Source organism: Melanerpes formicivorus, unplaced genomic scaffold (genome assembly GCF_026170545.1).
Source record: "Melanerpes formicivorus ecotype bairdi unplaced genomic scaffold, bMelFor1.0.p_v2 SCAF_26, whole genome shotgun sequence".
Taxonomy (NCBI): Eukaryota; Metazoa; Chordata; class Aves; order Piciformes; family Picidae; genus Melanerpes; species Melanerpes formicivorus.
Genome location: NW_027142378.1, coordinates 9,698,262 through 9,725,374, shown reverse-complemented (window position 1 = coordinate 9,725,374; position 27,113 = coordinate 9,698,262). Strand labels below are relative to the sequence as shown.

Below are 27,113 nucleotides of genomic sequence, written 5' to 3'. Positions count from 1 at the left end.
GCACATAATGGTCTGGACCATTCCAAGAATCACTGGGTAGTTTTGCCTGAACAGCTTGCAAAAGTGAACAAGCACACCCCGTCTTTAAATTTCATTTGTCCTGGGCCCCCTGGCAAAGCACAGCTTCAGTTGTTTGAGTAGATCAGAACCTTGCCAAGGACATGCACCCCTTCCATATCCAGAGCCTTTATTTTGCCCTCCAGAGGCACAGTGCTCATTAGAATTTCCTTGTACCAGAAATTCTGTGTCTTTCTGTGCAAGTGCTGTGAGTTCTATGCCAACCAACAAAATAAAGCTGCCCCTTTCAATTCTTACTCAGTAATTCTCTTTGCTGCTTGTTGTCTTGTCTAGGCAGTTTCTGACAGTGGTTCAGAATCCCAGATTTTGGACCTCTCCAACCGCTTCTATACTCTGATTCCTCATGACTTTGGGATGAAGAAACCACCTCTCCTAAATAACTTGGAGTACATTCAGGTATTGACTGGAAACAGTGTCTTGTGTGCAATAGCTCTGATATCAGACACCTAACAGAGAGAACTTGGGAGGTTTGAAGGCTTACTTTAACTTCATTCATTCAGGAAGTTAAGCTTGGTTTTTCTTCAGAATATCTTCTTGTTTTTGTGCAGATAATTATGGGATGTACTAGAAGATACAGATTATTGCCCATGCATATTTTAGTCTATTTAATGTGTTCTTTTGGGGGTTAGTTGTTTTTATTGTTGTATTTTGAGGGGGGGTTATTGTTGTGTTGTTAGATGGCAGTGTGTGGCCAGTGCTTCACATTTAGAATTTGGGGTCTTCCAGAGTGATTCTGAATGTGTCAAAGGCTGAAGTAAAATAACTACTTTAACTTCTTCAGGCTAAAGTGCAGATGTTGGACAACTTGCTTGATATTGAGGTTGCTTACAGCCTCCTCAGAGGTGGAAATGACGATGGAGATAAAGACCCAATTGACATCAACTATGAAAAACTTCGAACTGATATTAAGGTAAAGGAAATAAAGGAGAGAAGTGACTGTGAACACAAGCTGATGTCCTCATAGCTTGGAGTATAACAAATGAAAGGGAGTTAGCCCTTGGCAACCTCCTCCAGGTGACCCTGCTTTCAGCAGGAGAGTTGGAAATCATCTCTGCTTTCCAAAGGTGCCTTCTGTCTCAGACATTCTGTGACCTGAGTGCTGTTTGCTCTCTAGTTTGGGATAAATTTTCATCTGAATGATAGAGGAGGCTTAAACTGGAGAGTTGCAAGCATAGGATGGGTTACTATGTGATAACAAGCCTGCTAGTTTGGATGCTAAAAAACTTTCTCCTTTGCCTCTTTGCAGGTTGTTGACAAAGACTCAGAAGAAGCCAAGATTATTAAACAATATGTGAAAAACACTCACGCTGCTACTCACAATGCTTATGATCTCAAAGTCATGGAAGTAAGCTGGGCAATAGTAGGGCTTGGGTTTGTGAAGATTGGATTCTTCTAAGTCAACTTTCTTGTCAGCAGTTTCCTTTTATTTCAGAGTAGGTTATTTGGTTACCTTTGAAGGGATGGCTTGGTAGGCCAGTCGCTGTTTCATAAATAGCAAAAGTCTAAGCAGGGATGAGTCTAACCTTCCTGAGATGTCCTTGGCAGATTCTAACTGGCCTCAAAAAGAAGGTGGAGGGATAGTCACCTCCTAAAGTGGAGCCTTAGTTCATTGAATGATTTTTCAGAAAATGATGGTCTCATGCAAATGCAAAAGAGAAAGGTGGGGAAGCCATCAGTAGCAGGTACTGTCTGATCAGTGCTGCCTCTTCTTCCTAGTATGACATAGCAGGTTGCAAATACTAAAAACCATCCAGAGCAATTTTCCTAGATGATCAGACTGCCATTGGTGTATAATTCCAGGCTGCCATTGGTGCACAATCCCGACTGCCATTGGTGCACAATCCCAGGCTGCCATTGGTGCACAATCCCAGGCTGCCATTGGTGCACAATCCCAGGCTGCCATTGGTGTATAATTCCTGACTGCCATTGGTGCACAATCCCGACTGCCATTGGTGTACAATCCCAGGCTGCCATTGGTGCACAATCCCAGGCTGCCATTGGTGTATAATTCCAGGCTGCCATTGGTGCACAATCCCGACTGCCATTGGTGTACAATCCAGACTCTCGTTGGTGTATAATTCCAGACTGGATTTTTTATTTATATATATATCTCTCTGATTAGTTGCATGGAGGCAGCTGTTTATGTTTCTTGGTTGTTCTTTGTTCCCCTCTGCCTTTGTGAATGGCAGATCTTCAGGATCGAGCGGGAAGGAGAGAGCCAGCGTTACAAACCGTTCAAGCAGCTCCACAACCGCCAGCTGCTCTGGCACGGGTCCCGCACCACCAACTTCGCTGGCATCCTCTCACAGGGGCTCCGGATAGCGCCCCCCGAAGCTCCTGTGGTATGTGAAGCAGCTTCTCTGGCTACCTACATCCCTGTGCTCAGTGCTGGCCACTGTGAAGAGGTTGAAGTGAACCAGTGGGTTAACCTGGTTGCATCCCCCAGTGCAGAAGGGAGGGAAAAAGAACACACACACAGAAATTCCAGGTGGAGACAGAATGAGATAGAAGAGGAGGACACAGTCTCAAGCTGTGCCAGGGGAGGTTTAGGCTGGATGTTAGGAAGAAATTCTTCCCAGAAAGAGGGCTGCCCAGGGAGGTGGTGGAGTCACCATCACTGGAGGTGTTTAAGAAGAGCCTGGATGCGGTGCTTGGTGCCATGGTTTAGTTGATTGGATGGTGTTGGGTGATAGGTTGGACTCGATGATCTCAAAGATCTTTTCCAACCTGGTTAATTCTATTCTCTTCCTATTCTATTCCATTCTATTCTATTCTAGAGTTTACTGAGCAAGTCAGATAATGCAGGTGCACAATTACCTTAGACTATTTGCAGAAAAAGTACAGCAGAAAGCAGCAGCAAACAGAAGCAAGTGAGCTGAAAACCCAAGCCAGGGAGCTACTCCCCCATCCCTTCCTGTCCTGCTGCCATTTCAGCAGAAGAGCCAGCACTGAAAAACCCAGAATCCAAAAGCAGCAACTGGAACAGGAAGCCTCCCATGTTAGAATCTCAGCTTCAAGCCCCATAATACTTTCCTCCATCCAGCAGTCTGATTTTGAAGCTGGCATGAGGCAGCAGACTAAATGAATAGCAGCAGACTCAACCTATGACAGCCACAGTCAGAGACAACCTAAACAGGAGAATTTCTCTGTGGGGAAGGCTAGGTGTTACCTCTCAGCATGCAGGCAGCATTGTGTGTCCAGAGTGGGTTGCTGACTGGTGTCTAAGGGCTTGAATCATAGTATCTTCAAACTGAGGTCTTCAAAACACACCTGGATGCATTCCTGTGCGACCTGCCCTAAGAGGCCCTGCTCTGCAGGGGGCTTGGACTCAATGTCTGGAGGTCCCTTCCAATCCCTAATATTCTGTGATTCTGTAAATTGTTTCAGTTGGGGAAGACCTCTAAGATCACCAAGTCCAACAGTCAACCTAACACCACCATGGCCATTAAACTAGGTCCCAAAGTGCCATGGCCACATGTTTCTCAAACACTCCACCACCTCCCTGAGCAGCCTGTTTCAATGCCTTTGCTCTCCTGGGAGCCCAGCCAGGTGGTTTCAGTACTGTCTTTTGTTTTGTGTTATTGTCTCAATCTCTTCTTCTTCCCTTTTCCTCTGCTTGCAGACTGGCTACATGTTTGGGAAGGGCATCTATTTTGCAGACATGGTATCCAAGAGTGCCAACTACTGTCACACATCTCAGGCTGATCCCATAGGCTTACTACTGCTGGGAGAAGTTGCCCTTGGAAATATGTAAGTAACTTAGAGTATTTGTGGAACTTGCTTAACAGGTGGTGGCAAAAGGTGCTAAAATCACAAGTCTTTTCTTTAATGAAGAAGGAATACGTGGTGTTTCTTTAGAAACAAGATTTCTTAACATGGGAGCTGTGTGGTGGAGCAAATATCACTGTTGCAGGTCTAGAATTAGTAACTGAGACAAGGAAGGAAGGCTACTGAGTTCCATAAGACTAGAATCTAAAATAACTTTGTATTGACTCACTGGAACAGGTTGCTCAGGATGCACCTTCCCTGGATCTGTTTAAGGCCAGGCTAGGTGGGGCCTTGATCAGCGTGGTTTAGTGGGACATGTCCTTGCCCATGTCAGGGGGGTTGGAACTAGCTGATCTTTAAGGTCCCTTCCCACCCAAACCATTCTATGGATCTATGGGTAAACTGAAGCCTGAAAAAATTGTGTGTTCTCACCAAGATGGTTTTAAGACAAATGTAAAATGCTACTGTGTGTTCTCTGTGCTGTCTAGGTATGAGCTAAAGAATGCCTCTCACATAACAAAATTGCCCAAGGGAAAACACAGTGTGAAAGGTAAGCATTAGTATTTTTCATGGGTAATCTGTTAGTGATGGCAAACTCACCTTGTGGCTCTCTGCTTAGTGAAGAGAATGGTGGTAATGTCATAGCTGTACTCCCTTCTGAGGGTTTGCATAATGTTGCCCTGGAGTTGCACCTGTATGTGTGCATATGGTGTTTTGGAATGGGAGTTACTACACTTGGAATGTTCAAGACTGAAGTGAATGCCTTGTCTGAAGTTGAGGAGAAAACTTTCTTTTGGTATTACACAGAAGGAAATGCAAGGTGCATTTTCCACCTTCTCGCTCACTTTCATTGTAACAGCACTATGCACTTCAGGGAAAAAAAAAAACAAGATGAGAGGCTGGGTAGATCAGAAGAATGATTGTTTAGCTTTCAAAGTGCCTTAGAAGCTTGGGGAGAAGGGAGAAGCTAAGAATAAAAGTTCAGCTGGAACAGCTGTTCTCATTACACTGCTGTCTGCGGAAATCTCAGTACGTTGCACTGAAAAAGAAAGACTGAGCTCTGTGTTTCAAGCAGAAGAAATGGTAATCATCCTCTCCACTGAGATGGGAGAATGAAGAACAGTAACTTTCAGTAATGAGTGGTTTTTCTTAAACTACTCCTTTTGATAGGCTTAAAAGTAAAAAAAGAAAAACAATCAGTTGCCCAAAGTGGAATAGAATGTGATTCAGCATCTTGTTCAGTACGTACCACTCAGGCTATTATGGACATCAAATCGGATTTGGATTGAAGAGTTTAAATAGAATAAGAATTGGTTTGTTAACACTTCTGTGAAAATACTGCAATGTGCCTGTTTCCAGTTCTGGAGCCTAGGATGTGAGAGCTGGAAGTGTGGCCTGGTTTAGCTTTGGTCATACAGATTAGACAATTAACAGCCAAAAGGCTAGAATTCATACTTTTAACCTACAGAGTACAAGTCCAAGTCTGGTGATGCTGAATTAAATGAACAGGCCATAGCAAATTCTGGGGCCCCCAGCATAAGAAGGACATCAAATTGCTGGAGCAGGTCTAGAGGAGGGCCACGAGAGATGAGCTGGAGCACCTCCCTCACTGAGACAGGCTGCAAGAGTTGGGGCTCTTCAACCTGGATAAAGAGGAAGCTCCAGGGAGACTTTATAGCCGCTTTCCAGTACCTGAAGGGGGCTGCCAGAAAGCTGGGGAGGGACTGTTTACAAGGGCTTGTAGTGATTGGATGAAGGGGAATGGATTGAAGCTTGAGGAGGGCAGATTTAGATGGGATATTAGGAAGAAATTCTTTACAATAACAGTGGTGAGACACTGGAACAGATTGCCCAGGGAGGTTGTGGATGTTCTGTCCCTGGAGGTGTTCAAGGCCAGGTTGGATGATGCCTTGAGCAACCTGGTCTAGTAGAAGGTGTCCCTACACATAGCAGGGGTGTTGAGACTAGATGATCTTTAAGGTCTCTTCCAACCCAAACTATTCTATGAATCCGTTTTCCTTCTTGAGATGCTTTTGGACTTGGACAGCAGTTGAGAATAGGTGAAGTGATACTTGGCTGGCTGAGTCATTTTCTGGACATGCAAAGTCTGTGTTGTCTTCTAGATTTGTAACATGTGTTTTTTTTTCTCTTTCTAGGCTTGGGCAAAACTGCACCTGATCCCACAGCCACCACCACCCTTGGTGGTGTAGAGGTTCCCTTAGGGAATGGGATCTCAACAGGAATTAATGATACCTGCCTTCTGTATAATGAGTATCCTTTGCCTTTGTGCTGGCTGGAGTGGGGTCTGTTGCCACTCTGTGGGTAGTCTTCACTGGGTGTGAGTGCTGCTGAGTTTAGGAAGACCTTGTTAACGTCAGTCAGGAGTTGTGGCACACTGTGGTTGGTTTGTTTCTTGTAGATCTGCCCTGGAGTCCTCACAGCATCATCACCTCTGTCTTGGTCAGATGATAAACTATAACAGCTAAGTGAGGCGATCAGATGTACATTAGTTTTGTTTTGCACGGTGTTTAATGGGGATGTTTTTCATCTAACATTTGGATTAGAGGTAAGTTTGAAGCCTAAAGCATTGAGAAACAAATACCTGAGCTGCAACTGCCTTCTGAAAACAAAACCCAAAATGGTGCAGTGTGCTCACAGAATGTGCAAGCACTGCCAGCCATTACAGAGCTCTTCTCTGGGATTCCAGTTTGGGCTTATAGTGGGAAATTAAGAGGACATTAACAGCTTTGCTGGAAGGTAGTCATAGAGCTACAATTAAAGTTGTAGATTCCAGATCTCATCCAGGCTGCATTGCTTAACTGGTTAGCTGGCAAGAGAGATGTTGTGTTTTATGGCTCTGGCTGCCAAAAACTTCAAGAGCTACAGCCCTGTATCTATCTGCTCACCTGCCTGTCACTTAGGATTCATGCTGCACCACTGGTACTTCTCCAGATGACTGTTAGTTGCTTGTTTCTAACTATTTTAGGCTGGATGTTAGGAAGAAGTTCTATACAGAGAGAGTGATTGCCCATTGGAATGGGCTGCCCAGGAAGGTGGTGGAGTCACCATCGCTGGAGGTGTTCAGGAGGAGACTTGATGGGGTGCTTGGTGCCATGGGTTAGTTGTTTAGGTGGGTTGGATTGGTTGATAGGTTGGACATGATGATCTTGAAGGTCTCTTCCAACCTGGTCTGGTCTGGTCTATTCTATTCCCCCTCTTCTCTCCCCTCTTCTCTCCCCTCTTCTCTCCCCTCTTCTCTCCCCTCTTCTCTCCCCTCTTCTCTCCCCTCTTCTCTCCCCTCTTCTCTCCCCTCTTCTCTCCCCTCTTCTCTCCCCTCTTCTCTCCCCTCTTCTCTCCCCTCTTCTCTCCCCTCTTCTCTCCCCTCTTCTCTCCCCTCTTCTCTCCCCTCTTCTCTCCCCTCTTCTCTCCCCTCTTCTCTCCCCTCTTCTCTCCCCTCTTCTCTCCCCTCTTCTCTCCCCTCTTCTCTCCCCTCTTCTCTCCCCTCTTCTCTCCCCTCTTCTCTCCCCTCTTCTCTCCCCTCTTCTCTCCCCTCTTCTCTCCCCTCTTCTCTCCCCTCTTCTCTCCCCTCTTCTCTCCCCTCTTCTCTCCCCTCTTCTCTCCCCTCTTCTCTCCCCTCTTCTCTCCCCTCTTCTCTCCCCTCTTCTCTCCCCTCTTCTCTCCCCTCTTCTCTCCCCTCTTCTCTCCCCTCTTCTCTCCCCTCTTCTCTCCCCTCTTCTCTCCCCTCTTCTCTCCCCTCTTCTCTCCCCTCTTCTCTCCCCTCTTCTCTCCCCTCTTCTCTCCCCTCTTCTCTCCCCTCTTCTCTCCCCTCTTCTCTCCCCTCTTCTCTCCCCTCTTCTCTCCCCTCTTCTCTCCCCTCTTCTCTCCCCTCTTCTCTCCCCTCTTCTCTCCCCTCTTCTTGTCTTGTACAAGACACCTTCAGATTTGAAGGAAAGTAAAACTGAAAGATTTGTGGTTTGAGCTGTTACAACTGCTTAACCACACAGGCATCACACTTAAAGGTGAAGTTTGACTGTGCCAGGAGGTTGTTTTTGTGTGTGTATGTGTGTTATAACCACTGCAGTTGTTCCTTAACGTTCTTCCCAGATATATTGTGTATGATGTTGCTCAGGTAAACCTGAAGTACCTGCTGAAACTGAAATTCAACTATAAGACATCACTCTGGTGAACACTGTTTAGAAGCCCTGTTAGAGTTATACTGTAGTTACGCTATAGAGTTGACTTCTGACACGCTTATGCATTGACTTCTCTTACCAAGATACCAAGAGCTAAACTGCAGAAGAGGTTACTAAATCCCATTTAGTACAACACTTAGTGGAAGTTTTATATAAATGTGAGGCAACCCATGGACCTGAATTCTGATAAGGACAAGTACCTGGCTTTTGTTTTATACCACTTCTAATGTGGGGGGGGCTTTCTTTTAATTGACCAAACTGACACACCCCAACCCTCCCCCCCAAAAAAAAAAAAGAGGATTAAAAAAAAACCCAACAAATCAATGTTTTTAGCCAAACAGAGCTGGACAACAGCAGGAGAAGGAACCTGAGGATGTTTGTGGTACTTGCGCTGTTAGGTTCCCTCTTGTTTAAGATCTCTTTTTGTTTTGTTGTTGCTGTTTCCCCTTTCCAGTTTTCATTTGAATAAATGAGAAATGTGCATTTATTTTGAGGTTAAAAAAAAAAGCAAAAATAAAAAAACCTAATTTCCTACTGACAGCTTTATGTTTCCAAACTTCCCAATGGTTTTGATTTGGAGCCATGGTCTACGTGCATTTGGTAGAACGTTCTTGAGCTTGGGTTGTCTCTGCAGATTGAGTGCCAGCCATGGAGATCTGTAGTCACACTGCAGGAAGTCATGGTGAAATGGAAGTGTGGACTTGCCACCAAAACTTCTTCTGTCAACGGTTTGGTGTGGTCAACATGGAAAAAATGGAACTTGTGGCTGTTTGAATTTAGTATTAGCCCAAATAAACCTCCTTTCAATATCTACCTTCAATGTGATGTAAGTTGGTTGTTGCAGACTCAAATCCTAACAAAGCTGTAAGTTGTGTTTGGGCTCAAGCTTCACTTAGGCAGATGTGGCTCAGTTGGTAGTGCGTAAGACCTTTAATAGGAAGGTTGTGAGTTGAAGCCTGCAGGGGGCAGTAGTGTCCTCCCTACTCTAGTCATGAGGTCTGTGGTGACAGGTTGGACTCGATGATCTTTGAGGTCTCTTCCAACCTTAGTGATGCTGATACTTGCCAGTGACCTGGAGTGAAGTCTGTTTGCCACTCTGTGGGTAGTCTTCAATTCCCTGTCTTGAAACCTCAATATAAACAAATAATTTCAATGTTTAGTCATCATTGTTGACTTCTCACTTCCAGTAAGTCATGGAACAATGTGGGAGTACTTGACAATGGAGTAACAGCAGTTCTTTCTCTCCAAAAATTACTGGTTTCCCTGAGCTGTTAGGTGAAGTTGCTAATCCCCAGGGACAACTCTGTACTGACAGTGCATTCAGTATTTCCTCCACTGTGACAGTTCCCTTTCCAAGAAGAGACAGTTCAAGCTTATTCTGATGGCTGCAGCTTCAGTCTTTGGTAACCTGCATGGAAACAGCAAATCAGCTTCCTTAAACATTGTCATGTCCCAGTGCCTTTTGACAAAAGGAGTTTGAAGCCAAAGTCATTGTGCTGCAGCTGTTTCCAGAACTGCTGAAGAAGAGGAGAGTGAGGAGTGATAGATGGAAAATAAAGCTGCTGTTGGGGAGAGAGTTGGGGAGAGAAGGAAATGTGGAAGAGCTGGGTAAGTTGTATGGCATGAGGGCAGTTGAACACAGAATCAATTGAGGTAGGTGCTAATGGATTTTGAGAGTGAGGAGTGACCCTTTTCCTATGGTTCCTCTTAGCCAGTGGCTAATCATTGTTTTGTTTCCAACAGAAACCTGTGGTCAGTCACTTAAGTATAATCCTGTCAGTCTCTGAAAGAGAATACAAGAACCAGTTCAGTTTACTGGTGAGGCAGATTAAATAGTTTGGTTTTTTTTCCCTCCCTGCCAAAAAGCAGCTTACAGTTCAGTTTGAGAACAGGAATCAAATGTAGATCCTTTTGATGTTCCCTCTGTCACTTGTACCAGCGGTGGCTCAAAGGTCCCTTGTGCTCTAACCCAAGCAGTGCAAGGAGTGCTTTGCAATGTATATGTAGTGCCCAGTTAGAATTGCAGCATGAGCAAGCATATGCCAAGCTCTGTCTCTAACCCCACCAATACAGCAGATAAGATACAGTGGGGCAGGACTTTTTGAAGAGGCAGCAGGTGCCCTTTGGGGCCCATAGGTGTGACTGTTCCACAGTGAAATCTGGTAGAGAGCAGCACTCTGCGCTGGGTTAGGAACTGACTGGAGGGCTGTGCCCAGAGAGTGGTGGTGAATGGTGCCACTACCAGCTGGCAGCCAGTCACTAGTGGTGTCCCTCAGGGATCAGTGTTCAGCCCAATCCTGTTTAATATCTTTATTGATGATCTGGACAAGGGGATGGAGTCCACCATTAGTAAATTTGCAGGTGACACCAAGCTGGGGGCAGGTTTTGATCTGTTAGAGGGTAGGAGAGCTCTGCAGAGGCACCTTGACAGGCTGGAGAGATGGGCAGAGTCCAAGGGCATGAGTTTTAACACACCTAAGTGCCAGGTTCTATACATTGGCCACAACAATGAAGGAACAAAGGAATGAAGTGCAGGTGCAACTATTGCATCTACTGTGTCCAGTTGTGGGGTCCTCAATTTAAGTAGGACATTGAGACACTTGAACATGTCCAGAGAAGGGAAACAAAGCTGGGGAGGGGTTTGGAGCACAGCCCTGTGAGGAGAGGCTGAGGGAGCTGGGGTTGTTTAGCCTGGAGAAGAGGAGGCTCAGGGGAGACCTTATTGCTGTCTATAGCTACCTGAAGGGAGGTTGCAGCCAGGTGGGGGTTGGTCTCTTCTGCCAGGCACCCAGCACCAGAACAAGAGGACACAGTCTCAAGCTGCACCAGGGGAGGTTTAGGCTGGATGTTAGGAAGAAGTTCTTCATAGAAAGAGAGATTGGCCATTGGAATGTGCTGCCCAGGGAGGTGGTGGAGTCACCATCACTGGAGGTGTTTAAAAAGAGACTGGATGAGGCATTCAGTGCCATGGTTTAGTTGATTAGATGGTGTTGGGTGATGGGTTGGACTTGGTGATCTCCAAGGTCTTTTCCAACCTGGTTAATTCTGTATTCTGTACTTCTGAATTCAAGGTGCTGCTTCTGCTGCCAGCTTGTCTGAGTGCAGAGCAGCCCTGCTCTGAAAGCAGGCACTGGTGCCGCTGTGACCGAGCATACAGACAGCCTCTCCCCGGGGCCAGGCCAAGAAGAGCAGCACAGTGACAACCACTGAAGGCATTGCTTTTGGAGTGCATGAAGCAGAGCTGGATGAACAGATAGTCCCATATCTGTCAAAACTACTTGAAAGGAACGAGTTGTCAAGACATTAGGTCCCATGACATCCTCTGCTTTGGTTTTTTTTTCTCTTCAGAGGAGGGATGTTGAGGAGTAAGTTCTGATCTAAATGTTAAGCTGCAAAAAGCAGCAATGTGTAAATATTTACACATGTTCTCTTTATTTAGCATGACTAGAGGCTCTGTTGCATAGAATAGAACCAGGTTGGAAGAGACCTTCGAGATCATCGTGTCCAAAGGATGCCAAAGGAAGCCAGCCAGGGTTTGCTGACTGACAGTGTGTACATTGATTGTGTCTTGCCCAAGCTCATGCAGGAAAGGACTGGCTGAGAGAAAAGGTACAGCACAAGTCACCTATTCCTCTACTTTAGTCATAAGGTTGCCCAGGGAAGTGGTGGAGTCACTGTCCTGGAGGTGTTCAAGAAATGTGTGGACAGGGCTCTTTGGAACGTGGTTTAATGGCCATGGTGGTGGTAGGTTGACAGTTAGACCTGATGATCTTAGAGGTCTTTTCCAACTGAAACCAATTCTATAAAACCAGCTTTATTGGTACAGCCCTTAATGAAACCTGCCATCCCCTTCTGCTTCTAATCGAGAGGAAAAGCAAACCCAAATAATTTGCATGGAAAAAAAGACCTCTGGGCACAGTAAACTTTCTCAATACCATAAAGAGTTGTACTGATATTCTTAAGTGAGTCATGCAGTGTTTGTCACTACTGAGGCCTTTGCTTCAACTTTCTTTCTGGAAGACTGTTCCAGACCTCCCTCTATGAGTTCTGGGGATATGATTTTCTGCTGTGGCCAATTTGTATCCCACTCAGTGTTTCACTTAAATTGCTTTTATATATGTGGTAAGGCCCCTAACTTAGTCCATTATACTCTCACTCCTTCTGTTATGCTGTTCCACTGTTGTGGAGTCCATGTATCTGGCCAAGTGGATCTTTATTTTCAAATAAATGCCAGGCTGCTTCACTGGAAATCATCTTTTGAGGATGCAGTGGCATGCATGAGAAGAAATGCAGATCCTAACCAAGATGACCTGCTGGCTCTCCTTCATTGCAGTGTGAAGGTAGCCTGTGAAGCAGTGGGCACTGTGGGTTATTTTCACAGAAAGTCAGCTGTGCAGGCATGGTCTGAAGGTGAGAAGGCATGGCTTCCAAACAACTGAAAGGGGAAACTGAAGCTCCCCCTGCCCCCTCCTTACAAATTCTAATTCCATAACATGCTTCAGCACACTCTCCTGCCAGCTGTCTGTGGGTTTCTTTCCCTACTGTCAGTGCCTGCCTAGGGGAGGTGAGAGAATTACACCCTAGCTGTCTCCTGTCCCTGGGATGTAGCACTACCTGTACTGTGCTGACAAGACTCTGAATGTGTTGATTAGTAGGTGGTGTAATCCGTGTCTTAATATCATCTGCAGTAATTAAGGCGAGATGGCAGCAGGGAAGTGCTTTCTGCCGCATTTCGGTGCACACCATTAAGAGTGGTTGCCTAACATGACCCTCTGGGAAAGCAAATGACATGAGTGAAGCCACTTTAAAGACCTGCCTCCATCTGTGCAAGGCAGGTGAGTCAGCAGTACCTAATGGCAGGTCGTTAGCCATGAGAGCAAATGTTCCTGGTCACAGTGCCTGTCAGAATGACTGTGTTGTTTCCACATCACCCAGGTGGAAAGTGCACATTTGCCAGCATGGTACAAAGACACACTGAAAACATTGTGTGCTTGTAGGCATGCATCTCAGAGCAGCCTTCCACTGCCTGAAGGAGGCCTACAAGAAAGATGGGGAGGGACTTTTTACAAGGGCTTGGAGCGAAAGGATGAGGGTGAATGGATTGAAGCTGGAAGAGGGGAGATTTAGACTGGTTATTAGGAAGACATTCTTTCCAGTGAGGGTGGTGAGACACTGGAACAGGTTGCCCAGGAAGATTGTGGATGCCCTCTCCATGGAGGTGTTCAAGGCCAGGCTGGACAGGGCCGTGAGCACCCTGGTCTAGCAGAAGGTTTCCCTGCCCATGGCAGGAGGGTTGAACTAGATGACCTTTAAGGTCTCTTCCAACTCAAACCATTCTGTAATACTGTCAAACAGCACTGGCTATGGCTTTGTGAAATCATAGAATCAATAAGGTTGGAAAAGACCTCAGAGATCATCAAGTCCAACCTGTCACCCAAGACCTCATGACTACTAAACCATGGCTCCAAGTGCTGCATCCAATCCCCTCTTGAACACCTTCAGGGATGGTGACTCCACCACCTCCCTGGGCAGCACATTCCAATGGCTAAGAACTCTCTGTGAAGAACTTCCTCCTCACCTCCAGCCTAAACCTCCCCTGGTCCCAATTGTGTGACTCAGAAGCAGCAAGTGTGGGATAGATGAAAACCAGCATATGGAAATACTGCAGCATCCATGGAAGGGCAAGGTGTAGAAGGCCTTTTAGAGCAGGAATCCTCCATAGTACAGTGTTGATTGTTACCCTGTCAGCCCAGTAAGTGGTAATAGCTACAGCTAAGTATTTTCCCAATGCAGCTGTTGGAATGAGATGAATACCCAGCATCATGAGGTTTGGAGATGGAATTCTACCTACTGGCCTGGTAATTTTTCAGGTATCAGCAGGAGGTGTTGAGGGCAAGGAGAAATCTCTCTTAGCTTTTTCATCTGTTCTGTAGTATAACAATGTACAAAAAATCCCTCTGAGGCACTGGGGGTTTGGTTTGGGTTTTTTTCCTCTTTCCCTTCTAGAAATTCAGGCTCTGAAGGCTCTTGCAAAATGTGATCATGTTGTAGAAAACTTTCCTTCCCTCCCCTCAAATCCCAGCCTCAGTGAAAGCTGCAGCACCAGGGTGGTGCTGTGCAACTGCTGCTCTCAGCACAGTGAGACCGGATGACAAGGTTCACAAAGCACAGCAGGAAGAATCTCTCTGGTGATCAGTGTCTCCTGTTAGCTGTGGAAGTTGGTGTTGCTACCCTTAGCTGAGCATTAACATAATGATTCTATGATTCTACACAAGACTTGGAACAAGGGGAGCCTGGCTGAAATACAAAAATAGTGTCATTAACACACTGTTGTTGACCTCATCCTGGAAGGTCTGCTCTGTGTCCTTCAGGGCAACAAAGCTGGTGAATGTTCTGGAGAGCATGTCTTACCAGGGGAGGCTGAGGGAGCTGGGATTGTTTAGCCTGAAGAAGAGGAGGCTGAAAGGAGACCTCAGTGCTCTCTACAGCTACCTGAAGGGAGGTCACAGTGAGGCCAGTGTTGGCCTCTTCTCCCAAGTAACTAGGGACAGGACAAGAGGTAATGGCCTCAAGCTGCACCATGGCAGGTTTAGGTTGGCTATTGGGAAGAATTTCCTGAAAGAGTGGCCAGGCACTGGAACAGGCTGCCCAGGGAGGTGGTGGAGTCACCATCCCTGGAGGCACGCAAAAAACGACAAAGTTGTGGCACTTCAAGTCATGGTCTAGTGGTCATAGGGGTGCTGGGTAGAAGGTTAGATTTGATGACTTTCCCAGCCTTAATGATTCTACGTCACTCCTTCTGGGTGGTGGAGGTGTTTTGGTAAGGGGAAAAGTCATGCAGGGTTTAATGCTGTGCAGCTTTTGCATTGGAAACAGCACAGATGACTCTTCTGTTGCTAGTTTACTTAGGGTTATGCCTGTGCTGCTTTGCATCTCTCTACTCCAGTTGCTTTGTCTTCTGCTGTGCATTATGGAAAGCTCTTGCTGAAGTGTCCTAGGCCCTTTGGGGGCTAAGGGGAAGGAGGCTGTTTGAACACTTTCAGGATGACCTGGAAAAGAGGGTGGAAATGCATGTCTTGTCTTTTAAAACTCCTCTACAATGTACATAGAAAACCCTGAGGGAATTTCCTAAGGATTTGGCTCAGTTCCCTCTCTTAGAAACACACTTTTTCCTCTTCAGCACAAGGGCAGCATTGATTTGTTGTTGTTCTTTAATGATTTGGAAAAATTTGTTTTGTAATGTGACCTACATCCTGCCCCTCCCACCCTGCTGGACTGCCCAGGCATCCTATTTCCACAGCAAATCCAGATCACTAATTGAAGGCTTTCCTTCATGTCTCAAGATGCACATTTTCTGGGTTTTGCAGAATCCTTGGGCTTTGCCTGGGTGCTTTTAACGACGTGCAAATTTTAGGTGTTCAAGAAACACGTGGATATGGCACTTCAGGACATGGTTTAATGGCCATGGTGGTCTTAGGTTGATGCTTGGACTCGATGATCTTGGAGGTCTTTTCCAACTGAAACAATTCTATGAAATAAACCAAGCATAGAGTGCACTTTGAATTACACCCTGTGTGCTGTTGCAGTGTGTTTCAAAATGTGACACTGACTTAGCCATGACTAAGACACACTTTTCATTTATTTTGAATTTCAATTTGCATTTTCATAGATTACAGAAAACAAAAAAAAGAAGGAAAAGGACATTTTGTCTGGTGGAAGTAGTAATTAAGTCCTGTTGTCAAAGCCAATTACATGTAAAGAGTCCAGTCCATAAGCATTTGAGGTGCTTGTGGTTTACAGTAGTATCTCTATGCTTGTAGTTTGTGATGCAGAAGCTTTAAAATTCACTGTGGTGCAGAGTCCTGAGGTGACTACAGAAGGAAACCATTTGCTGCTTGCAGGAAGCCTTCTGTTCTGATGGCTGGGGACTGCATTAGAGGGCAGAGCGAGACAAGGAGTTTGTTAGGCAACAACCACCCCCTGCCAGTGGTTTGTTGGCCTTCTCCCTGTGCTGGGTGAGAAGTGAGACCTTGACCTTCAGGACTCTGCGAGCATTTCAGTCGACTTTCCAGGAAGAGTGCCACAGACCATGACTTACAGGGCCAGAAGTGATTATGCTGGGTGGTTTTTTATTTGTACTGCTTCTCCTGAGCTGAAGTCTCGCCTCCTCAGTCATTGCGGTTAGGCATGGGACAGCTACCAGGGAAGAGCAGAAAAGGCAATTTAAGACCAGTCCAGTTAGCAAAAAAAAACCCTACGACAAAAGGCAAAAAGCAATCTTGACTGAAGGCAGAGGGCCAGGCTCCAGGCATTGCTTAAAGCCACAAAGCACAGCTACTTTCCCGTGCCCCTCTGGACCAAGTGTTAGTCTACCCACCGCGAACGGTGCCCGCTCCCCCTCAGCCTGCCAGGATGCAGCAGTCCCGGCGGTGGGAAGCGCACGGTTTCCGTCGCAGGTTGCGTTCCCCTTGTCGCGGAGCGGATGGGGGCCAAGCCCCTTTGCGCCGCACAGAGGCCCCGGAACCGCGGGTCGCGCCTGCCGCCGCCCCCGCTAACCCTGCCCGCCCCTCGGCCGGCGCTCCCCCTTCGCCGCCCCGCGCACGCGCCCGCCGCGCGCCGGGCCCGCGAGCGCCGTCCCGGCGCGGCAGCGCCGCCTCGCGCAAGGCCCCGTCTCCTCCCCCAGAATGCACCGCGCCAGGCAGCCTTTGAAAAAGCGGCGCGGCTCGTTCAAGATGGCGGAGCTCGATCAGCTGCCTGACGAGAGTGAGTAGCGACCCGTGCCCCCGCCGCCGCCACCCTCACGGGTGCCGCCGCTCCCCTCGCCCCCGCCTCCCTTCCCTGGAGGGGCGCCCGCGCCGGGCTCCGCAGCCGGCCCGTCTCCTTTCCTCTCGTTGTGGGCGCTGTGTGGGGCCGGAGCCCGAGCCTCCTCCCTGGCAACCGGGCCGGCCCGCCCGCTCCCCCCCCCGTCGCCGTCGCCCCGCAGCCGCCGCCCCTCCTAGGCGAAGCCCCGGCCCAGCCGGTGGCGTGGGGAAGGGCAGCGGGCGAGCAGCTCTTTCCCGAGGGTGCGACCCCCGTTGCCCTGCGGGGTGCTTGGGCTGGGTCTGTAGCCCCGCCTGGGTGAGGCGGCGGGGCTGGCCGGGCGTCACCTGCCAGGCAGGCGGGGCGGGGGCGCGGGAACCGCGAGCCGGGCGGGGAGGGTGTGAGTGTGCGGGGCACACCTGACAGCCTGCTCTGCCTGGGGGGGTAAGGGCAGTGTGGGCAAGGAGTGTGCTGCCCTGGGGAAGGGGTGAGTTGCCCAGTGCTCCTGTTCCTCCTGGCGTCCGCGGGGGAAAGGAGGGCTTTATGCATTCGTGGCGTGCGCTGTGTACAGCGTGAGTACCTCTGATGGACTGGGGGGCTTAGGGCATGCACACTGCATCTAGGGGGCACTGAGAGATGCAGAGGGAAAAGCTCGAAGACTCAGTGTTGTGTGTCAGTAGATGAAAGCTAGCTGTATAGGAAGACAATACCCAAATATATGCTTGCATCCATGCAGACCTGTGCACTTAAATAAGGTTTGTGTAAATGTACACTAGGGTCAGGTAAAAGCTTGGGGACAGATTAATAAGATACATTTGTTGCTCTTTATGTGGTTTCATGCACCAGGTATTGAGCAATATAGAAGAAGAAATTATACAATGTATAAAATGTGGCTACTTGCTATCCTTACAAACTGTAACTACATGCCAAGATTAAAATTGGGGCACTTAGTAGTTTAAGGAAATGTGCATAGAGTAGAGTAGGGTTATATTTTTGGTGACATTGCTTTGTGCATCCCCATGGAAGTTCATGAGCCCACCAACTGTTTCTGTACCAGAAGATTCTCAGAGATGTCCCAGGGCTGAAATCTGACTTCTGCCAAGCAAGATCTTTATATGGGTCATTGTTACAACTCCCAACAACCATCTGGAGAAAAATTAACGTGCCTGTGTAGTCAGACTTATGAAGGATCATCATAAATTAAGGGTAGAAACGAGGCTTTCAATTTGGTACAGCTCAGTCATGTATGCTGCACCACACTGGAGTCTCATTAATACTAGTCATGGACCAGCTGAAACAACTGTAATTAATAATTGCCAGTGTTCTATTGCTTATTGAATCAGCTTCTCCTCCTCGTTGGAATGGATGGTATTTAAGTTGCTCTGCTCTTTTCTGGGGAAGGCACCATGTGTTTGAAGAAGTTAACATAAAGTTGGAAAAATAATCTCTGTCACCTGGAAGGTTGACAGGAAGATTTGACAGGTCTGTAGCTTCACCTGTAACGGACACTTAGATTAGAGTGTGTGACTCTGTGCCACTGATGGTTGTGCCATGCTGCAGGCCCTTGCCAGCAGCATCATTGTTAGGGTATCAGCTCAGCAGGTGAAGACACAGTGCTTGTATTTGTGAAGGCAGTAGACTTCTGCTGTGCTGACCTTGTTTCTAATGCTTGTGTTTACTTAATTCTGGTGTCACTGGGGGATGTTTCTGTCTGCAGTCAAATAGGGAACTTCCTATTTTCTTTAATGTTGGTGAGCTGCTACAAATGTGAAAGTTTCAAAGAGCGTTTGCCTCCTGTTTCCATTCCTGTTTTCCCTTATGGTGAACCGGATGTTTTCAAATTGTACTGTGCTGTCACCACACATGGTTCTTTCCTTTCCAGTCCTGTGCTTAAGATGAAGATGTAAATTCGGTCCTGACTGTTTCAACACTGCCTTCAGACAGTTTTAAGTCTGCATCTTACAGGATAATAGCAGCAAGCATTACAAAATAGGGTTTGGAATCTCCCATGGTGAGGTGGAAATAAGTTCCTACCAGAGTTAGAATAGTTTCATGCCTAAGAAACTCTCAGACTTACATAGTCCTGTGAATTCTCCCCAGCATACCTAGTGAAGTAGTAGAGCATAACTGAGTGTCCACATAAGAAGAATTGCAAGTCAGTGCAGAATACTTGGGGACAAGCAAATGGACATTTTTGCAGTGTGGTAAGAACTGTGCAGTTCCACTTTCAAACTGGAAATCTGATGAAGTGGAATTCATTCCAGAATATTCTGGTAGCACCTACTTGCTCTTTGGCAGTGCACATCCCTTAGCCCAGGAGGAAGAGGAGTGTGGCACACACAGCTGTCTCTCGTAATACGTGCCTATTTTATCTCCTAGAGTTAAGTAGTCTTCAGCTCTCCTCTAAAGCTGACATTCTGTCCTTTGGAAATGGATAAGAGAGTTTACACTGACAGCTTAAAAAAGATGAAGATGGCAGTGTGCAGGTCTGTGTGCACTTCTTGTAGTGGAGGCCCTTCCTTATGATTGCTGCCAGGGGAGAGGGCCTAGTAACCAAGGTGGAGCAAAGTGCTGTGAAGGAAGAGCACACCTGCTGCAAATCCTCTGGCTGGAAAATGTGAGACTATTTCAGGTCCCAGTTGCAGAAGCACTTTTGATACTAAAACTCTTATGCATGTTTTGGAGACAGAATTTCTTTCTGCAGACTGTTGGGTTGGTGCCTGATGAGTGAATAATTTTAGGCAGTGTATCTATTTTATTACTCCCCCTACCCCCTTTTATCTCCTGGCAATTTTGCAGCAGAGATAGATGGCGGGCAGTTTTAGTGATGCAAAACAGATGGTTGGTTGCCTCCCTTTCAGAAGAGGAAAACACAACATATATTAATATACTAATGATATATTTAAATTATCTCAGGTCACCAAGTCTAGCATGATAGGAGGAATGCCTCCTTCACTGGAGCCATTCAAAACCCACCTGGATGCCTTCCTGTGTGACCGACTCTGGGCGATCCTGCTCAGGCAGGTTGGACCTTCCAACCTCTATGTGATTCTGTGTAACAGAGGATTGTTTTAGAGTGTGCATAATGCTGCCTTGTCTCTTGCTCCTGGTAATGGCAGTTGTCTTTGTAGATGATTCTGATAGGAAATACACAGAATGAAGCTGAGGTAAGACTTTGATAAAACAGACAACACATGCAGTTGTGACCAGGAGCCTGTCCTAGTCCCAGTATAGGCAAAGCTCTGAAGACAGCATCACAGGCAAACCTGTGTCCTGATGTGTTCTTTTGCACAGCTGAGTCTGAATGACTCTGAGGGAGGGTGCCTGGAATCAGCTCTGTAAAAGGGAAGTGAGATGCCATTTTTGATAGCTAACCATGCTTTCACTTCTAAGAAAAAAATCATCAACATGGGGCCACCATGAGTAAAGCCCCAAGCTACCAGAGTGTGCAGTGTTTCTGTGCTGTGTGTTGGCAAACACCAACAAGTGGCAGGTGAATCTGAGATAGGAGCCAGGCTGTAGCAGTGATGGGTGTCAGTGTTAATGTTTTAGAGCACAAATGCTGAAACAGTAGTGTATTGCCAGATACCATGTATGTATTGGTAGACAGGCTGAGGGAGCTGGGATCTCTTTAGCTTGGAGGAGAGGAGACAGAGGGGTGACCTCACTTGTGTTTATAAATATGTGAAGGGTGAGTGTTGGGAGGATGAAGCCAAGTCCTTATCAGTGATTCCCAATGATAGCACAAGGGGCAACAGGTACAAGCTAGAGCATAGGAGATTCCATGTGGACATAAGGATAAACTTTTTCACTGTGAGGGTGACAGAGCACTGAAACAGGCTGCCCAGAAGGGTTGTGGAGTCACCCCTGAAGACATTCAAAACCCACCTGGATACCTTCCTAGTAGTGTGACCTGCTCTAGGTGACCCTGCTCTGGCAGGGGCATCCGACTAGATGATCTTTTGAAGTCCATTCCAACCCCTAATATTTTGTGATTCTGTGATTGCTGATACTGCCTCTAGTGGCTTGTGTTTTAGGATGGGCAGAAGTAAGGGAAGGGAGGCAAGGGTCTTCCTTCTTGGCCTCTTATCCCATGGAGAGAGGTTCCAGCATAAGGGTGGTCCTTCGTGCAGAAATAGTTGCCTTTAGTCCCAGCATCACCTTATGCTGTGGTTCACAGGCACCCTGCCCTTGCATAGCTATTTGCTCTGCCCAGATGCTTTCCTGGACAGCTGGAGGAGGGATGTGGCACACCTCCTGCCTCCTCTGTTTTCCAGCATGGCCCAAGAAGCCATGAGTCTAGAAAAAGAAATAAATCAGTGGAACTGTATGAGATTACAGCATTTAGGAGAAGGCTCAAGATCAGTTTTGTGGCTGCAAAATAATACCCACAGCTGATAATTTTGGGATCACTTGTGCTGCATACCTTTAAAATGGTATGTTACCATGGCATCAGCATATTGTCCATCATGAGACTGCAGTGTTTCAAAAAGAGGGCTTTGGTGGCATGGTTGTTGTCGGCACAAGTCCTGTCACAGGGTTCACACAGCTGAAAACCTGACTTCCATTCAGTAGTTCCATTAGGATTTGGAAAGACACAGGTATCAGTTTATTAGTGGGCTCATAATGGGGAGATAGTGATTCATGCTTGAAGCAAGAAGTTGCTGGTAATGTATCAACCTGTTCAACAACCCCAAAGTTTTGGGGGAGCTTAAAAGCTACCTAAAGCCACTTTTCCCTCTGATGTGCATTTATCATCATCTTAAGCCTTCCTGAATAAGCTTGTGAGATGCTTCCTCTGTTGAAACAACTTGTGCCATGCTTCTGCAGAGGAATGATCTCTCAGAGGGTTAGTGACTCAGTCTGTAATAAAGGCTCGTGTTTCTTCTTCCTCCTGAATTTCCTTTGTCACACCATTTTTAGTGCTGGTGATGTAGTTGAATTAACTGCAAACAGTGTTAAAATAAGTTGTGCAGAATTTAGGGTAATGATCTGGAGAGGAAAGGTTCTACCTTATGTAATTGTTTGTCTGTATATCCCAGGGTTTTCTGTCTGGGTGGCTGTGCTCCTTTGTGCCCACCTATTAGTGAAACCCCTAGCTGGGGGAACACCTCTGTGCTTATTTGTTACCTTGATATTTTTTTTTGCTTCAAAATTGTAACCAGCTATTGCAAATTCACTGCAAAAAGAATTGAAAACACTTTAATGAGTGCAGTGTGCTTGTCTCTCTGTTCCTGTTTAAGGTCAGCTCTCGAGAAGCTGCATTTAAATTGCTGGGTTTCACGTTAGGTCTGAAAGTGTACATCGAGGCATTCACAGCTGCCCATGTTGAACTGCAGTCATGCTCCATCTCCCTTGTTCCCCTATGAGGGGAGCTAATAGTTACTGAGTTTTAAATTTAAACCTGACTTTAGTTGTTGAGAATAAGAAAAGCTTTTGGGCTTTCCCCCCCGCACCTGAAAGCCTGCCTTTACTTGGCCTGCATTAGGAATAGTGTGGCCAGCAGGAGCAGGGAAGTCATTGTGCCCTGTGCTCAGCACTGGTTAGGCCACACCTTGAGTACTGTGTCCAGTTCTGGGCCCCTCAGTTTAAGAAGGACATTGAGACACTTGAAGGTGTCCAGAGAAGGGCAACAAGGCTGGGGAGAGCCTTGAGCTGAGATTGTTTAGCCAGGAGAAGAGGAGGCTCGGGGTGACCTCATTGCCCTCTACAACTCTCTGAAGGGAGGTTGTAGCCAGGAAGGGGTTGGTCTCTTCTCCCAGCACCAGAACAAGAGGACACAGGCTCAAGCTGTGCCAGGGGAGGTTTAGGCTTGAGGTGAGGAGAAAGTTCTTCACCGAGTGAGTTGTTCGTCATTGGAATGTGCTGCCCAGGGAGGTGGTGGAGTCACCGTCCCTGGAGGTGTTCAAGAGGGGATTGGATGTGGCACTTGGTGCCATGGTCTAGTCATGAGGTCTGTGTTGATAGGTTGGACTTGATCTTTGAGGTCTCTTCCAACCTTAGTGATACTTCAGCAGTGCTCTGTGTTCCTCTTAAAGTCTGTTCAGGCTGCTTGCAGAGCAGTTAGAGAAGGTTTTGTAGGTTCTTTTCATGGTGATCTGTCTTGGGCTTGGGGAATGGTTGCTGGAGTTTGTACCAGAGGTTTGGGACCAGGGGACCTGTCTGTCCTTCCGTCTGTCAGACCCACACCAGCAGCTGCTGCAGACACTTGTGTCTTGAGCTAGCCTAGCATAAAAACATCAGGCTTGGTGGACCTGAGAATTTATAGTTTTGTATTTATTTTAATTCAATTTTGCATGGAATTCCTGTAAAATCTCTTCTTGCAAGTGTTACAAAACACGTCAATACATCTATTCCTAACTATTAGAATAGAATAGAATAAACCAGGTTGGAAGAGACCTTCAAGATCATCGTGTCCAACCTATCATCCAACACCACCTAATTAGTTTCTAATTATCTTCCTGTTGTCATACCATGAAAGGCTTCACAATCTAGCACACAGTTGCATTTACTGCACACCCTTGGTGCATGTTTGACAGGGCTCTTTGGTGTTTTCTTTCAGGGATAGAAAAGGCTGTTATAATTTGCCTTACCTTCTTCATCAGGCCTGACAGAGTACTGCTGTTTGGAATTTCTGTGCATTGATTCCACGCTTCCTTTTCAGCTAGAGATGAAAACTTGGTTTAAAGATTTTTGAATGATGGGGAGCTTGACATTTCATTTCTTAGTATAGAATCATAGAATTGTTTTGGTTGGAAAAGACCTCTATGATCATTGAGTCCAACTGTCAGCATAACACCACCGTGGCTGCTAAAGTGTGTCCCAAAGTGCCGTGTCCATGCATTTGTTCAACATCTCCAGAGATGGTGACTCTGCCACCTTCCTGGGCAACCTATTCTAATGTCTGACCAGTCCTGCAGTAAAGAAAACTTTCCTAATAACCAACCTAAACTTCCCCTGGCACAGTCACAGGCCACTTCCCCTCTTTCTATCACAGGATATTAGAGAGAAGAGACCAGCCCCCAACTCAATCCAGCCTCCTTTCAGGGAGCTGTGCAGAGCAATGAAGTCTCCTCTCAGCCTCCTCTTCTCCAGGCTAAACCACCTCAGTTCCCTCAGCACTCCTCACCAAACCTGTTCTCTAGACCCTTCACCTGCTTCTTTGTCCTTCTCTGGACACACTCCAGCTGTAGTTACTGGAGCTCCATCTCCAGTATAGTTACATAAAATGGGTTAAACTCTGCATTCATTGCTAACCTGAGCTTATCTGATGGAATTTTCTGACAAACAGATGCAGCTATGCCTTTCCTTGTGAAAACAGGCTGCAGAGCTATAGCTCCCTGCATTACTTTCCTTTGTAGATGCTTGTGATCAGTCCAGATTTTGGTCATCTTTGGGAAGAATGAGATTGGAGTGCCTTGACTTTCTTGCAGTCAGGCATGTAGTCAGATCACAGTCTCAGGCCGCGCCAGGGGAGGTTCAGGCTGGAGGTCAGGAGGAAGTTTTACACAGAGAGAGATTGCCCATTGGAATGGGCTGCCCAGGGAGGTGGTGGAATCACCATTGCTGGAGGTGTTCAGGAGGAGACTTGACAGGGTGCTTGGTGCCATGGGTTAGTTGATTAGGTGGTGTTGGATGATAGGTTGGACACGATGATCTTGAAGGTCTCTTCCAACCTGGTTTATTCTGTTCTATTCTAATCTTCAGTCATTCTCCAGCTTGATTCTGAATCCTTCCCTGTGTTTTCAGATAGTGTTCATTGTGAACACTGCTCAAGTGATTGATTTACAAGCAACATACACCAGCAATGCTTGATAGGATACTAAGACAAGGCTAAGCCACTTGTACAGTTTCTACAGGAATAGTGTGCCAGCACAGACTACTGAAAGCAGGCTTGCTAGTTTCTGAGCCACTGCTGAGGGGAGCTGTCTGTACTTCTTGGTTGAGGCCTTTTTCTACTCATGACTAAGAAAGTCACCTCCATGGTCCTCTGAAACCTGGCTGAGCTGGAAATAGATTTTTGGCTGTAATACCTTTATTTCTGCCTTTCCACTCATTCAGTTTTTGAGTGTTTGATGTCTGGAGAAATTAAATCTGTGTCATTGTCATAATGGGTAATTACGTTCAAGCATGTGTGTGTATTACACTTTAATCTCTATTTCTAATTAAGATGCTGGTAACAGATACCACCCACCATTATATATTCATTATTCAGGCAGAAGGCTCCAAAATGACTGACTGCCATTTGATGTGAGGCTGGGATATCCTAAATCTAACAATTCTTTGAACTAAAACTTCAAAAAGTTTAAAGCTTTAAAAAAAACCCAACCTTATCCCAAATTACTCTGCAGTCTTTATAGTCTCTGGAATGTTTTTAGGTGGATTGAATGTTGGGGATGTTTGTTCACTTGTTTGTTGGATTTGTTACACATTGTTTAGCAGATCATTCTACTTTCTGGGTTTATGTCTGGTATGTACAGTACTGCCAAGCTACATGGGAAAAGGAGAAGTAGTCTGTGAAGTTTGGTGGTGTTGCAGGGACTGCTACTGCACTGCTTTTAAGGTAGAATTAAGCTTATGGACCTCCAATGTCATTTTGGTATCCTACACGTGTTCCACTGTTTTAAGCTACAGAAATGATGGCACTAATTTTCTGCAACTAGTTACATTAGAATCCTAGAAGGGCTCTCTAGAGATCATCTACTCCAACCCTCATGCCAAAGCAGGGGCACCTAGGGTAGGCCACAGTGGAATGTGTCCAGGTGGGTTCTGAAAGTCTCCAGAGAAGGAGACTCCACAATCTCCCTGGGCAGCCTGCTCCCAGGCTCCAGCATCCTCACAGTAAAGAAGTTTCTCCTCATGTTGAGGTGGAACTTCCTGTGTTCCAGCTTAGACCTGTTGTTCCTTGTCCTATTACTGGGCACCACTGAAAAGAGACTGGCACCTTCCCCTTGACACCCACCTCTCAGACATTTATAGGCATTAGTAAGGGGGTTTCAGCCTTCTGAAGACTGAACAGCCCCAGGTCTCTCAGCCTTTCTTCATAGGAGAGATCTTCAAGTCCCTTAATCATCCTCCTACCTCTCTGGACTCTTTCCAGTAGATTCCTCTCTCTCTTGAATTGAGGAGCCCAAAGCTGGATACAGTATTCCAGGTATGGTCTCACCAGGGCAGACTAGAGGGGAGAGGAACCTCCCTAGACCTGCTGGACACACTTTTCTGGGGGCACCCCAGGATTCCATTGACCCCCTTGGCCACAAGGGCACATTCCTGTCCCATGGAGAATTTACTGGCCACTAGAACTCTTAAGGTCTTTCTTAGATCAGGAATTTCTTATTTGGACACTTCTATTCTTATATGAAGGTCCCATTTTCCCATTTTTTGGTTACATTTATTTCAGTTGCAGGTTAAGTGAAAACAAATGGGCAGCCTTGTTCTAGCATGTGTCTGCTGAAGATTAACTATCTCGTGGGGAACACCTTGGCAGCTAATGCTGTTTTGGAGTGGTAATCTTATAAAGCTGGAAAGCAGTGCAGTTCATCACTTCTCTACCTGTTGCTTCTGGTACTGGCTACATAATGCTCTGCTTAGCTGGCCCATCATCAGTCTCACAGTTTGGTCAGCAAAGGATCTCAGGCAGTTCAGCTGTGAGGTGGGCACCAGCCCTGATGTAACGTTTCACTGTCTCTTGCAGAGCTGTGTTGTTTCCATTGTTGACCTACTCACCCTTGACTGAATCGATTGAACTTGATACATATAAATGAGGCAATGAGAAAAAGGAAAATGATTGTATGTTTGGTCTTACAAACCAAGTACCTAAGGTTTCAGAGTAGCAGCTCATTGTAAAATGACATTACCTCTTCCATTTGACAGGCCTGATGGCCCTGCTGCTCCATCCCCAGCAGCATGTCCTTTCCCCATGTTCTTAAACAGCATGTACTTACCAATCCCTGCACATGGTTCTCACCATCCCTTCACCTCCATTTGGCAAGGACACAAGTTCTTCACGTGTTCAGGGCTGCATGTTGGGTGCTGACAGGACAGGCATGTATTTTTGCAGGCATGGTACACAATATCTGATTATTGATAGGAAATTCCAAGAAGGAAAAGCTTTAATCCTGTGCTACCCTTCATGTACAGCTTAGTTGCCAGAACTGAATTCATTGTGAATCAAAACATTGTGGAAGCATGTTCCTGTACCACTCACTGTTCACTCTCCAACCCAACAAAGGTCACATGTCATAGAAGAAATGTTTAAGGAGGGCAATAGTATAG

General features: G+C 46.5%; 2 protein-coding genes and 1 long non-coding RNA gene across 4 annotated transcripts in view; 2 read left to right on the top strand and 1 right to left on the bottom strand.

The window, feature by feature from the left end:
* The window catches only part of PARP1 (poly(ADP-ribose) polymerase 1), a 41,054-nt gene extending 32,195 nt beyond the window's left edge, over nucleotides 1-8,859 (top strand). The window contains exons 16-23 of the mRNA XM_068153585.1: nucleotides 352-474; nucleotides 860-988; nucleotides 1,325-1,423; nucleotides 2,268-2,420; nucleotides 3,701-3,828; nucleotides 4,335-4,396; nucleotides 6,003-6,117; nucleotides 7,951-8,859. Coding sequence (XP_068009686.1) covers nucleotides 352-474; nucleotides 860-988; nucleotides 1,325-1,423; nucleotides 2,268-2,420; nucleotides 3,701-3,828; nucleotides 4,335-4,396; nucleotides 6,003-6,117; nucleotides 7,951-8,032 — 891 coding nt within the window. The 3' untranslated portion in view covers nucleotides 8,033-8,859. The remainder of the gene's footprint in view (nucleotides 1-351; nucleotides 475-859; nucleotides 989-1,324; nucleotides 1,424-2,267; nucleotides 2,421-3,700; nucleotides 3,829-4,334; nucleotides 4,397-6,002; nucleotides 6,118-7,950) is intronic.
* A 6,799-nt stretch (nucleotides 8,860-15,658) lies between these two features.
* Nucleotides 15,659-16,584, bottom strand: LOC137448850 (uncharacterized). The gene is made up of 2 exons (XR_010989239.1): nucleotides 16,417-16,584; nucleotides 15,659-16,235 (listed from the first exon to the last, which is right to left on the bottom strand). It is a non-coding gene; the product is annotated as an uncharacterized lncRNA (long non-coding RNA).
* Nucleotides 16,585-16,723: 139 nt separating this feature from the next.
* Nucleotides 16,724-27,113, top strand: part of LIN9 (lin-9 DREAM MuvB core complex component) — a 41,951-nt gene continuing 31,561 nt past the window's right edge. Inside the window, exon 1 of one of the 2 annotated variants that reach the window (XM_068153581.1) lies at nucleotides 16,724-16,802. In XM_068153581.1, coding sequence (XP_068009682.1) covers nucleotides 16,724-16,802 — 79 coding nt within the window. Of the gene's footprint in view, nucleotides 16,803-17,391; nucleotides 17,411-27,113 lie in introns of those variants that run through there. The other variant, XM_068153582.1, reaches the window with a different exon arrangement.